General features: G+C 37.4%; 1 protein-coding gene across 7 annotated transcripts in view; it reads left to right on the plus strand.

The window, feature by feature from the left end:
- The window catches only part of GRM8 (glutamate metabotropic receptor 8), a 778,872-nt gene that overhangs the window by 347,060 nt on the left and 416,889 nt on the right, over window positions 1-14,923 (plus strand). For all 7 annotated transcript variants that reach the window (XM_058724417.1, XM_058724415.1, XM_058724414.1 and 4 more), the window contains exons 4-5: window positions 13,365-13,500; window positions 13,961-14,115. In XM_058724417.1, the coding sequence (XP_058580400.1) occupies window positions 13,365-13,500; window positions 13,961-14,115 (291 nt within the window). The remainder of the gene's footprint in view (window positions 1-13,364; window positions 13,501-13,960; window positions 14,116-14,923) is intronic.

Below are 14,923 nucleotides of genomic sequence, written 5' to 3' on the forward strand. Positions count from 1 at the left end.
ATTTTCGTTTTGATTATACTACCTTACCTATTGATGCTGTGTTTAGTTATATATATTGAGATTTAATGACCAAGAAGACAATTATTGAGAGACAATCGCAAAGTACAGTAAGTATACTTAGCTATTAGAATTAGGTTTATGAGGTCTTCACTCAAGCTTCCTAGCTGTGTGATCTTAGGGACAGTTCCTTCAATATAAAAAGAAGTTTTTAATGTTTACCTTATTCAATAGCACTGGGATATTATGAGGGTGAAATGAAATATTAAAACATGGTGAACTAGTGTTCAGTGAGTCATTGTTATTATTTTCTATACTAAAATGGATTTTTTGGGGCACCTGGGTGACTCAGTCAGTTAAGCATCTGACTCTTGATTTTGGTTCAGGTTATGATCTCATGGTTCCTGAGTTTGAGCCCCACATAGAGCTCTGTGCTGACAGCATGGAGCCTGCTTGGTATTCTGTCTCTCCCTCTCTCTGCCCCTCTCCCACTTGTGTACACGTGCGTGTGCACTCTCTCTCTCAAAATAAATAAACTTAAAAAATAAATAAAATGTATTTTTCATTAAGGAAAAAGTAATAATTGATTTCATTTGTGTATGGGGGAATCTTGCATTGCAAGTTACTAATTGTCCTCTATTTTAGGAAAATCTAGTCCAAAATTTAACAAAAGTGCTTTAAACTTTTACAACTCAATAGGAAAAAAACCCAAATAACCCAATTTAAAGTCAAATAACTTGAATAGATATTCCTCCCAAGAAAACATACAAATGGCTACTGAGTATATGAAAAGATGCCCAACATCACTGATTATCAGAAAAATGCAAATCACTACTACAATGAAATATTAATTCACACCTGTTAGCATGGCAATTATCACAAAACAAAACAAAAAAACAAACAAACAACAAAGTATAGCAAATGTTGGCAAGGATTTGGAGAAATTGGGAACTTTTACATTGTTAGTGGGAATGTAAAGTGGTACAGCCATTATTAAAAACTGTGTGTAGCTTCCTCAAAAATATTAAAACTAGAACTACCATATAATTGAGGAGTGTCATTTCTGGGTATTTATCCAAGAGTTGAAATTAGGATCTCAGAAAGATGTCTGTCCCATGTTCATTGCAGCATTATTCACAATACCCAAGGTATGGAAACAACCTGAATGCTTATTGACAGATAAGTGAATCATCAAAATGTGTAATATACATGCAGTGGAATGTTATTCAGTCTTAAAACAGAAGGAAATTCTACTGTTTGTGACAACAGGGACTAACCTGGAGAATATCATGTTCAATGAAATAAGCCAGTCTCCGAAGGACAAATCCTATATGATTCTGCTTAAACGAAGTGTCTAAAATAGTCAAACTTGTAGAAGCAGAGAGTGGAATGGTGATTTCCAGGGGCTGGGTAGAAGAAGAAATAGGGAATTGTTCAATGGGCATAAAGTTTCAGTTATAAAAGATGAATACATTCTAGAGACCTGCTACACAATATCGTGCCTATAGTTAACAACACAGTATTGTGCACTTAAAACTTTGTTGAGACAGTAGATCTCATGTTACTTAAGTGTTCTAACTACAAAAAAAGGTGTGTGTGGGGGAACAAAAGGAAACATTTGAAGATAATGGATAAGTATTATTATCCTGATTTTGGTGATAGTATCACAGTTATATACTTATGTCTAGACTTATCAAATTGTGTGCATTAAACATATACAGTTCTTCTGTATACTGTGTATCAACTATACTCCAGTGATGTTGTTAAACTTTTTAAAAGAGAGTCCTTTAAAAAATTAAAATGTAAATGGCTTGCTATCAAGAACATGCATATTCCTTCTCCTCTCTTTGTAGTCCTATTTGAATCCAGGAGGTTAAATATATAACTATATTTTTAACCTTTTTATAACTCAAACACATAGATCAAATCCTGCTCTGGAAAATAATCTTCTATTACCTAGAGAAACAATACAAGTTCTTGCATTTGCTTAAAGAGTGAGTTCCTAAATGCTTTTGGTGCTTATTTTTGTTCTCAGAAGACCATTTCTTAGTTTAGTCACTACTGTACATTGGTTGTGGTAAAACTCTTGCTCTGAGGAGTTATTTAGCTAAAATAATGACAATAGAACTTTCAGTTCCTTCTTCCTTAAATAGAGAATGTTATCCCCCTTTGAATATTTGTTGAAAGTGATGCTTTGGGTAAAGACCACTGATTAAAAGCCAATACCAGGGATGCCTGGGTGGCTCAGTCAGTTAAGTGTCTGACTCTTGGTTTTGGCTCAGATCATGATTTCGTGGTTTCATGAGTTTGAAACTCGTGCACTGGCAGCATGGACCCTGCCTGGGATTCTCTCTCTGCCCCTCCTCTACTTGTGCTGTCTCTGTCTCTCAAAATAAATAAATAAACTTTAAAAAAAAAGCCAATACATAATACAATTCAAGTATGCTAATAAGTAGAATAGGATATTACTTGGGTACTTGATAGAAGAATGCTCATGGTTTGCAAGTTCTGATAGCTGCTCTTGAGATACTTTTGAGAGTGTACTATTGGCAGAAGCTATTTGGAAATGACTTTATGCTATATACACATATAGATGCAGAGATGTTTTGCACATGATGGTATTTTTAATAAATATGATTATCTCTTTATTAGATCACTCCACTACCTTATGAAATAGGAGCTTCTTGTTCACTCACTTATTCAATCACGCATCCAATGAATGCCCACACATTTCAGACCCTAGAGATATAATGAAATGTAAGCTCTGTGAAGTCAGGGACCTTCTCTGTCTTGTTTACTACTGTGTACTCTATGTGTAAAAAGCATCTGACAAGTAACAAGTGTTCAATAAATATTTGTTGGATAATTGAAGAAGAGTGGATACCACTGATGTTCCTCCTCCCCCCTCAGTAATTAAATTTAATAGCTGTAATTCTGTAATGAATTCCTAATCTATAACTGAATGACTAGTTTCTAATTTAACTGTAATGGGCTTAATTCACAGTCCAACACTATTTTTTTTCCTAGTCCAGAATGGGTGAGAAATTTAAACAGTGCTCACTTTGATTCCAGTAATTTTGGCCTAAATGTTTTTCCAGGAAATGGCCTGGAAAATATGAAATTCTCTTCTCTCATAGAGTCTGTTCATATTGTACCTTTGAGCATTTACAGGGAAGTAGTTTTATCTTTTGAAACCTTCTTGTCATATTGTTGGCCCCAATATCTGGTCATCTACTTTAAAAAGCAAAAACAAACAGATAAAACAAAATAAAAATGCCCAAACACTCCAAAAATAGTACTAAGAAAATAATCCAAAGAAATACAAATGTGTACAACTCATTAGTAAAACTTATTTAAAACTAGTCAAGTCCTCCTTCTTCAACTGTTTCTAACCCTACATTTGCTTTTTTGACCTGACAGAAAATCCTTTTTTTGCCTAGCTCCAGAGATCCTTCCAGCCTGGAGGGTGTGCTCTCTGGTCTCCCTGGGTTCTTCTCCTGTTCTCTCTCTTCTTCCCTTCCCCCTCACCCCCCATGTCATTTCTCTGCTAACTGCCTCTACTTCCTGGTTCCCTCTTCTTTCTTTCTTTCTTTCTTTTCTTTCTTTCTTTCTTTCTTTCTTTCTTTCTTTCTTTCTTTCTTTCTTTCTTTCTTTCTTTCTTTCTTTCTCTCTCTCTCTCTCTCTCTCTCTCTCTTTCTTTCTTTCTCTGAATGTTTCCCACATACTGTACCTATATTGCCTTAGATATTTACAGCTTTTAGGAGTAGGAAAAGAACACATAAGAAGTTTAGGTCTAGCTTGGGATGGGCATGAGTTTCCTTTCTGACTGTAAGACTTTCTACAGTTCACAGCCCATCAACTAGAATCTCAGGTAAGAGTTATTATTCTGTGTACATTTGGGGAGTGAAGTTTGAGGTGTTTTGGAATAATGTTATAGGTAAATATTGCTTGATGAAAATGAGTTACCATTTCTGTTTGGGGTTTGTAAATTTTGATTTAAAAAATATAAAACTGATGTGTTTTCTGTGACAAAAATTAATCTGTTGAGTGCTTATTCAATTCCTTATTTACTCATAGTAATGCATTTGGAAGATAGTAGCATCCCCACGATGTTCAGGTGAGGGACAGAGGCACAGAAATGTTACATAACTTACCCAGAATCACTAGTCAGTAAGAGATGTGCCAGGATTTAGAGCCAGGAAATCTAGCCCTAGAGAAGAGATTCATAACCACTGGACCACTGTGTTCCTTTGAGCAAATATTGGGATCTGTGATGAGTCGTGGCTGAGTTAGAAAGCCAAGTATGTATGGTTACTGACCGTGTGAGACTCTCTCAGCCCAGTCCTCCTGAGCATCGGTGTCTCTCTCAGATACCAGAGACAGGCAGGAGGTGGGCAGGAGATGGCTATCTGTGCCAGTCTTTTTCAGAGTGGCTTGTCCCTGTTGCTAACCTCAATGGGACATGTAGGAAGTAGTATTTGGCTCATGCCTTTTTTGTACCAGAAGTTTCATTCCCTTATTTCATTGCTTCTCAGAGTCCCTTTAAGAGTCTACATGGCATTTGATATAGGAAAAAGGATAAAATGTTTTACAGAGAGAAAGAGAAGGAGAAAAAGATAGAATGAGCACAGATTTAAGTACAGTTTTGCTGTTTTAATCCATGTTGTTAAAAATAACACTTTTTCTTTACTGTGATGTGTGAGATAAATCTTCTCTTTCCCAAAGTGCACTTTAAGCTGACAAACGTACACACTCGGATCATACTGTGCACTTTTCTGCGAAGTCCCAGTTGTGCACCACATATGGAGGTGAAAATATTGTTACAAAAAGTGTGATTACACTTATTTGAACCTCAGAAAAAATTTTGGTCAACTATCACTAAAGGACCAATTACATTAGACCAAGTTGCTATTTTACTTATATCTCCAGAAAGATGGAAAGAAATGATACCAAGGGTAATTAGGGTGGAGACTTGTGATAGTATGATTTATAATAAATATGTATTTGGTTTTTCTCCTATTTTGGGGACAGAACTCCTAAGAATCATGGAATCTTCTAAGTGATGTAAGTAATAGAGGTGTCTTTCATTATGTCAATGAGGTAACTCTGGGAAAGCCCTTAGGTCACCTGAGGACTGGGACTGGTTTCTGGGAGAACTAACAGTGTGATTAGTGGGTTGGAACTTTTAGTCACATTCCCCCACCTCCAGGAAAGAGAGAGGGGCTGGAGATAGAATTCAATCACCAATGGCCAATGACTTAACCAATCAGGCCTATGTAATGAAGCCTCCAGAAAAACCCAAAAGGACAGGATTTGGAGAGCTTCTGGGTTGGTGAACACCTGCAGATTGGGGGAGAGTGGCACAGTCAGAGAGGGCACGGAAGCTTCGTGCTCTTTTTCCAGATCTTGCCCTATGCATCTCCTTCATCTGGCTATAGTCTTATAAAACTGGTGATCTAGTAAGTGCAATGATTCTCTGAGTTCTGTAAATTGCTCAAGCAAATTAACTGAACCCAAGGAGGGGTCTTAGGGACCTCTGATTTATAGCCAGTTGGTCTGAAGTAGAAGTAACAATCCAGATTGTGACTGGTGCCTAGAGCGAGGTGGGAGAGCAGTCTTAGAGGACTGGATCTACACCTGTGGGATCTGATGCTGTCTCTGGGTAGATAGCATCAGAATTGGGTTGAACTGTCAGATAACCAGCTGGTTTCCAGAGAATGGATTCCAGAGATTGGAGACTCCTCCCCTCTCAGGAATTGAAACTGGGATCTGGACACTTTGGGGAGTTTATGTGTTTTTATTGTCTTTAAGGAAAAAACAAAAATTGGTTATTTGGTTTTGTTCATTGCCATTATCTGGAGGCACATTCATAAGAAATAATTATGTAATAGTTTACTATGTCACATTTTTATTTGACCCAAAATGGTCAATTACAGGCAATTTTTTATGCTCAATCAAAAATTTTGACCAGTCAATTTTTACCAAGAGTCTAGTCATTCTCTCTGACAGTTAATAAAATGGTAATTTTGTTGATTTGTTTACACGCCAAACTGAAGTCTGTCATGCAGATCTAACAGGTTAGACAACCAGAGACTTGACCTAATTTGCTTAGAACTTAACTTGACAGAAATTGTGAACCAACCAACACTGGTAATAATCATGTTGTTTAAAAGAAATCACATTTTATATTCTGTACACAGCTTTGTAAGTAATTTCATTCCTAATAATTTAATCCTCCTCGATTTTCATCACAGTTGGAACTTAGTGCTGTGACATTGTTTCTTGTTTTATTTTTCTCCTTCCACATTATTAATAGAGATTTTGTTCTTAAAAATAAGCAACAACTGAAAATGTGATACTTTATCCTTTCAGATTGCTTTCACAAAACTTCTCTATTGAAATACCAGGGAGTTTTATGATCCTGGTTCTGTTGTCTAAGTTGGCCTATAATTCCAGTTTTGGCTATTTATATAGATTGCCTTTGTGCAGTACATTTCTTTGTGCAATGCAGTCCCTTTGAAGAGGAGTTTTAAAATTAAACAATAACATTTATTAATTATTTGACATATACTATTATTTTAGAGATGCAATATCTTCATTTCTCTGTAAATTTTAATTTGTATAAATGGTGAATGCCCCTTCAAATCCCCACTTAGCAAAGGTCTGCTGACCTTGCCATTGGGAGAGCTATACTGGCCCTTGAAGATTGCCTGGCTGTAGAGAGCTGCCCTGCCCAATTTTCTAACCCTACCCCTACCTCCGCACTTCAGGACGGGGCCCACATTCAACGACTGATTCATGTGAAAGTATAATGCCTTGGCCTTCCTGCTCTAATTTAAAACAACCCTGGGAGCCATTCTAGCCTCGGAACTCCCTGTGATGTTGGGAGCAGGCCATCGCCAGCTGGACTTCTCTGCTCAGTGCTGCTTCCTTGTTGGGCCCTCCATAGAGTGGAGGCCAAGAGCAAACATGCATTTCAAGCTCCTTCTAAGGGTCTGCTTCCTGGGGAACCCAACCTGTGAAAACACTGTCTCAGACACTTTAGATTCCAGCCTCTCAACAATCTATAGGCAAATGTTAAGTGAAAATGTGGTTGTTTCCATAGCAACCTTTGCTTCTTAATAGTTGCTACCACTAATAGTTACATAGTTTTTACTACTCTGTTATTCTTTTAAAGAGTTAAACTCTAATTTTCAACCCAGGTCTTCAAAATACTTATAGACTCTCTTTGAAAAGAGACTTGGATCAATAGGGTGGGAACTGGGGGTTTGAAAAGGAAAATGTGAGTAACTTTTCCCATTCTCTCACGTTGAAATTGCCCCAGTCACATTGTGTTGACCAATAATAGGTGAAAGGTGAAATGTAGCCATCTTATCTATTGGCATAGACAAATGGACAAGTATCATTTCTCAGAATTTAGAATATCTGATAATATTATACAAAGAGTGGAAAGGATTCAAGAATGTGATTGGTTGACAATCCCATATTTTAAGTCTGAATATCAACTGTCTCCACTGTCAGGTTCAGTGATGGTGCTTATCTGGTTATGATGATGAGGATTATTAACAACACTAATAATGTACCACATCTGTATAGACCCTTGTTAGATTGCCTTTTTAAATTTGGTTCTCTTGATATCTCTGGGAGATGGTTTTTATGAACCTTATTACAGAAATGAGGGAACTGAGAGATGAGAGCTTTGTCTCAGGTCACACAGAATCCACTCTTAGGCCTTCTGATGCTAAGTCTGTTTTCTTCCTCACTCCAATATCTTCCTGCATTGGTGAATCAACTCATGAATGTACCTTTCATCTCTCAGACCTGAGACATCAAGCTACTCACCCGTGAAATAAAGAGATAAAACTTATGAAATGGAATTATTTACAAACTTGCCCTTGAATCAAGGAGAGCAAATTATTGTGCCACCCTACAGATGAATACACTAAAGTTAACATGGTATTCTAATTCTTGGAACCCTCATAAAAATGGTTTTGAGAAACAGACCCATTTCAGTGGCAACTTGCTCTGAATTATCATGGTCCACATTTTTAACTTCTTTTATGTCACTTATTTTTAAACATATATTTATGTGCATCCTTTTGTTTCCTGACTTGGCTGAGACATGTTTGCAGGCAGAAGATTAAGAAGAAGATTAAGTCAGTTCTAAGAAATCTGTATAGATTCTAAGTATCTTAAGTTCTTTTTTTTTTTTTTTTAATTTTTTTAACGTTTATTATTGAAAGACAGAGAGAGACAGAGCGTGACCAGGGGAGGGGCAGAGAGAGAGGGAGACACAGAATCTGAAGCAGGCTCCAGGCTCTGAGCTGTCAGCACAGAGCCCGATGCGGGGCTCGAGCTCACAAACCACGAGATCATGACCTGAGCCCAAGTCAGATGCTTAACCGACTGAGCCACTCAGGCACCCCAGTATCTTAAGTTCTTAATACTCAATAGAAGTACTGTATTTGTGTAGCTATAAATTGACTTATAAGGGGCAACCTGCTGGGTTTCTGGGTTTCTTAATGAGTCTTTAAATTTGCTTTATTTTATTCATCAATCATTTGTATCTACTAAACCATTAAGCAACATGTATAGTTAGTTCTGGATAAGCAAGATGATGGGAAAAGTCTAGACTTGGAGTCAGACAGACCAGGATCTGAACCTGCACTCCAGCCTCTTACTGGCTGTTTACACCCCTCTTTCTCATTGTCCTCGTCAAAAATATGGTGATAATACCAACCTTAGAGTGCTGCCATTAGGACTAGTGAGGTATCAGTGAATGAGACTGAGAAATAACGGTTGTGTATGTTACAAAGTGTATGTAAAGCGTTCAGTTCTACAAATGATCTTCCAATTATTATTAAATAATCAAAAGAAAATATTACACAGGCAAGGAAATCAAACAGCAAATTCCAGAAAACAACCAATTATAAATTCCTCCATGCAGCATTATTTTCCTATACTTCAGGAAAGTGCTAAGCTTTAGAAATTATTTCATGCAGAACTGGGCACACCTGCAGAACAGGAAAGTTGGTGTCCCTTGAATTGCATGCAGTCAGAATTCTCTCAGGGTAAGATATGGAAAAATAGATGCAATAGACATATTCTTTGATGGAGGGCAACTCCTCTTCCTCCTGCTCATGCCGGGAGTCTAAGTCAAGTCTGAGGGTCTCTTTAAATATTAAAATATTAGATAATGTAGGAAGGGTATTGTAGGTATTATAGGTACAGGTATTGATTGTAGGAAAACATATCTTTCACTAAGCCTGAATGTTTGACTAAATTTCACTGGTATTTGACCAAACTCTCAACAGTATATAATGACTTCTTACGAAATCATAGGCCTGTTTTGAGGGGTGACGGTAATTACTACTGCCTTTTGATATAACCTATGCAATTGTTTTTCATCATTAGATAATTTTATATTCTTATCTGGCTTTTCTTATGTGTACATCTTGTCGTTCAATTATATTACAAGATGCTGAAGACAGACAATCTTTGAATGTCTGTAGCTCATGAAACATAGTAGACCTTGAGTGCTTATGAATGGATTAACTGTCGGGCTTTTTGACTGATGTGAAGATAGAAAGTGTGAATGAGTTTCAGAGCTAAGAAAATAATCCCAATCTTCTAAATGCAATCACTTGGGAAGTAATACAGTCCACAATTTAATAAAATATCCATAAGGCATCAAACAGCAAAATGCCATGTGGAGCAGTTTCCTTATAAGTATTTGTTCAGCTGAAATAAATTAATTGTGTAGTCCCTCTTTCCAGGAAAACAAATTGACCAGGCTGACAAATACAAGGCAGAGACATAAAAAATATGAAATGAATTTAGACTATGTAAGAATCCAACCTAACTCAGCTTTTTACGAACAAAAAGTTTAATAGATCCTTAGTGAATGAATAAATCAATGAGTTCAGACTAAACTATGTCTGGATTGCCTGTTTGTCTCATCTGAAATAGTCGTAATAAAATCTTTTTCAGTCTTCATTTCTTCCGGCTATGGAGTCAGTAGTAATCTCAAATGATACTTAGGGTATGACATGTCTTTAATGGGATGCTTAAGTAATCACAGCAATTTAATTAAAAGGGCAGTCATGTTTTAAAACAGCTATTGTTCCCTAGAGTGTTACAGTTTTGTTTTCACATTCCTACAGCTACCAAATCCTTCCATTCATCACAGTTTTTTGTTTGTTTTTTTATTTTTAAAAACATTATGCAGTCTTCAACTTACCACTAGACTTGTCCTAAAAGTTTTCTCCTCCAAATATGTGGTCACTCCTTTCCATTCACATTTGCTAGTTCCCTCTCAAATGCTAGTGGTTTTTCAGGGCTCCATCATTCACCTTCTCACCTGTTGTTGATTTAAATATTCCCTCTGAATGACCTGTTCATTCCTGACACTTCAACTACCTACTGCATCAGCATCTGACAAAACTGTAATTACATTTTCCATCTCTCCTTAGTTCCAGACCAACGTCTTCAATTTGATGTTCCATGGGTACTTCAAAGACAACCTGTCCTGAATCAGAATCATTCTTTTCTCCTCTGTGTACCTTCTCACCCTCCTGTATTGCCTGCTTGTTTAACGGTGGCATCACACAAACTGGTCACAAAGGCCCAAACCTTAGTGTCATGCTTAGTGGTTTCCCACAACCTCACTGCTTAGATAAAATCAGTACAGTCTAAATATATACAATTTTTATTTGTAAATCCTCCCTCAATAAAGCTGGAAAAAATAGTTTGAAGCTTCATTGATTCTAACTCGGATTCTAACATCTCTGTCTACTCCTCCTTGGCACCAGTAGCATTGTCTCAGGCATCATTCTCTGTGGCCTCTTCCAGTAACTTCTTAATGGGGCTCAATACCTCCTGTTCTTTCCACTCCGGTTTGTCCTCTGCATAAGTGACCCTCATCCATTTTTCCTCCATGAAAGGCAGCGTTCACAGATGAGACCTATTTCTATGGGCTTCTTAAAAGGTGAAGAAAGAGAAACATTACGTGAGGTAGTTAATCACTTTAATTATTCATAATCTTCCACAGGACCTGCACAAACTATGCATGATGTGGCCCCTGTCTACCTCTCATCTTTGTCTCACATTTCTCTCTCTCTCTGTCATTCATTAGCTCTGATGGCTCTTTCCTGCCCTTTCACATGCTGTTCTCACCCATTGTGTCTTCTTTCTGACTTCAACAACACTTTAGGGAGACTTTTCCTGAACACTCCTCCATGTAAACTAAATGCCCTTGGTCTTTCTCATAGAACTCACCATAATTTATAATTATCTACTTACTTTTGTTGTTGTTGTTGTTTGCATTTAAGCCTGTTTTACCCACAATGTTTCTACACTCTGAAGGCATAAACTGTGTCTATTATATTCACCATTGCATCCACAGCCCCTGTGCAGTAGGAGCGTGCAATGAATATTTAATGAAACAATGAATCAATCGCCACAACTATGAATGGCATATTAGTAGGCTAGCTATCTACAGGCTCTGTCTGTGGATTATGGGCAATTCCTACTCCTGAAGAGTTTAGTAAGAGCATTGCTGTCATAAGGATAACTTAGACCATGCTCTAACTTATAAGAAATATAACCTTCAGTACTCTAACACTGCTAGCATACATTATTGCTACACATGGTAAGTCTGTCCACAATGGCCATTGTCTGGCTACCAGACATTTCTTCTTTGTTTGGCTACCTGACGTTTCTTCCCAAGGCATAAAACTCATCATGTAATTCTCCTGCTTCTGAATATTCAGTGGGTTCCCATTGTTTTCAAGATAAAGTCCAAATTATTTGGCATGTCTAACAAAGTCATTCTCAAGCTGGGCCTGGCCATTCTTTCCAACCTCAGCCCCAGCCAGTCTTGACCATAGGCCATGATCAAACAAGGTTCTTTCATACTTTTGCCTATACCAGAAATGTCCCACTTTTGTTCCTAGATGGATGTATATTTGCTCTTTAAAATCTCTTAAGCATTTAATTACCTCTTCCTCTGTGTTCCCATTATGTAGGTATATCCTCTTAATTGTAAAATTTACCTCATATTCTATGATAATTTATTGGAATGACTATCTCCCAGACTAGATGGTATAACTCCTGGATTAGATTGTGTATCCCCAGTGTCCAGCCCAATACATAACCATATAGTGGAACATAATAATGTTTGGGTGACTGAATGTATTGGCAATTGTTTGGAAGTAAAAATGTCATTACCTACTGAAGCAATGTTATAAATGGTGCTTTCTCATGTGACTCAAAAAAAGCCTATGTAAGCCATAATGCAACTGAACCATATTGCTAATATTCATTTTTCTTCTAATATTAGAATATGTTCACTTTCTACTCTACTGTAATTGAGGAACCCTGACAGGTGGCAGAGGTCATTTCTAAACTTTTCTCTTTGGTTTCTCATCGCCTTAGAAGGAGAGACCAAAGGAAGAACTTTTTTTTCTTCCTTCCTTCCTCCCTCCTTCCTTCCCTCCCTCCCTCCCTTCCTTCCTTCCTTCCTTCCTTCCTTCCTTCCTTCCTTCCTTCCTTCCTTCCTTCCTTCCTTCCTTCCTCCTCGCCTCACCTCTCCTCGCCTTCCCTGCCCTCCCCTTCCCTCCCCTCCCCTCTCCTCCCTCCCCTCCCTTCCTGTCCCCTTCCCTCCTTCCTTCCTTCCTTCCTTCCTTCCTTCCTTCCTTCCTTCCTTCCTTCCTTCCTTCCTTCCTTCTGTGATAGAGGGATGGGATTGCTGCCATTTTGATTTTCTTGGTGGAGACATAATGTCAACTGAGGGTCTGCATCTTTGGAACTTGCCTGTGTCTCAAATAGTCTTGAAGACTGCTTGTTTCATAACATATCATTTTGCTGATACATAAAACTTTCGCTGTAATACTATGAGCTGTAAAATGAAATTAACTTTAAAACAGGTCTACAAATAGATAAAATAGCAAAAGGATCCTTTTACTTAATAGGTGGTCTCACCTATAAGACATACTCACACTTTTTATTAATCCAGGCACTTGTTTTTCAACTTAACATCAAATGAATCAAAACAGCCATTCTTCTTTGCACTCCTTGACTGTCATTACACATTTTGTACACTTTAGCTTTATAATAGACATCCACAAAAATAATCTTTAAGCTTGGAAAATAAAGCAATAACCCTGATGTATGATTAAATAATTGATGTCATTTATTTGATATATATATTGTAATGCAACAAGCATGATTGCTTTTAGTAGGTGAGAATGAAAGGTTTGAAAAACATATACTGCATTGAATCATTCGTTTTTATAAAATAGCTAACCTCATTAAATTGGTTAATTAAATAAGTGCCATTTCTGAGTCACTCTCTCTTTTTAAAATAGGTGGTGTTTGCATTGCTCAATCACAGAAAATCCCACGTGAACCAAGACCTGGAGAATTTGAAAAAATTATCAAACGCCTGCTAGAAACACCTAATGCTCGGGCAGTGATTATGTTTGCCAATGAAGATGACATCAGGTGCGGATTAATTTTCTTCTTGATGTTGGATCAGATGTGCAATCCACATCCTTTTTTTTTTTTTTTAACATATTTCATGTTCAATGTAAAATCTTGTGAGATTTCACAGGAATTGCAGCGTTCTCATGCAATTACAGATTGCCTTCTGCTGCACAGAGACACAACAGCCTTCTAGTTCCTAACTCTGAAATGTCTATAAAGTAAAACTTGGGGGCTGAAAGAAATGAGACAAGTAAGGATGATAGACAGAATAATGTGAATGAGGTTAAGGATAAGGCTAACTAGCAGGTGTCAATATGTTTCCTTTAGAAATGATAAGACTCAGGCAGTTAGTGATTGACTAATTGTTTAACACTGACCTACTGAGTGTATATAATTCAATATATCTGGTCTTATAACATTCATAAGTGTAGTGTTTCTTGAGAAATATGGTATGTTTTATTTCTTTTTATTCCTGTAGGAGGATATTGGAAGCAGCAAAAAAATTAAACCAAAGTGGTCATTTTCTCTGGATTGGCTCAGATAGTTGGGGATCCAAAATAGCACCTGTTTATCAGCAGGAGGAGATTGCAGAAGGAGCGGTGACGATTTTGCCCAAAAGGGCATCAATTGATGGTAAGGACAAGCCATAGAAAATTTGTTTCATTCCAATTGAATCAAAACTCCAAGGCAAAACCAGAATATCAGCATATGATGAAATGTACCCATGGTTGATGATTCTGGATAGAATTTATAATTCTGATGGTAGAAATGCCAAGACAGTAACTATTTAACTCAACATATATTTTTCATTAGAAAAGGATACCCATTAGATTTTTTCTTTAAAAAAGGGAGTTATAGTTGGCCTTAGATATTTCTATGATGTTAGCCCTTTCCATGATGTTGCCCTCTAAGCTTGCGCATTTCCATGGCATAGATGATGGTTACAGCATTGTCATGGGGAGAGTATTTGCTTTCTATAAAATGGAGATGTGAGACTGGGCTGACCCTATAGATAAGTAAATGCAACAGCAAAGATATGGAGCTTCCCTGAGAGGAAGTTTGTCTCCAAGATATCATTTCCAATGGTCTTAGGAGTGACTGAAATTCCTACCTTCCCCATTATCTTTTGGAGTAAAACATTAGTTCCAGGTGATCTCTCTTTTATGAGGTGTCACCTGAGCAGGCTAACACATTAGCCCATTACCCATGACTGCATAAGACTACATCAGAGCTGGTTAGTTTATTGGATTAGCTGAAAAATGGAACATCTAGGACAGATACATTTTGAGTCAGGCAGAAGCATAGCAACCTGGAACATTGACTCCTGTTAGGAGAGAGAGAGAAGAATGAGAAAAGTCTGAGTTGGTTCTGAATATATAGGAGAATGTCACTGGTCACTGTGATATAGAGGAGAGGGGGAGGTTGTGATGATGGCATTAAC

This window comes from Neofelis nebulosa, chromosome 4 (assembly GCF_028018385.1).
Source record: "Neofelis nebulosa isolate mNeoNeb1 chromosome 4, mNeoNeb1.pri, whole genome shotgun sequence".
Classification (NCBI taxonomy): domain Eukaryota; kingdom Metazoa; phylum Chordata; class Mammalia; order Carnivora; family Felidae; genus Neofelis; species Neofelis nebulosa.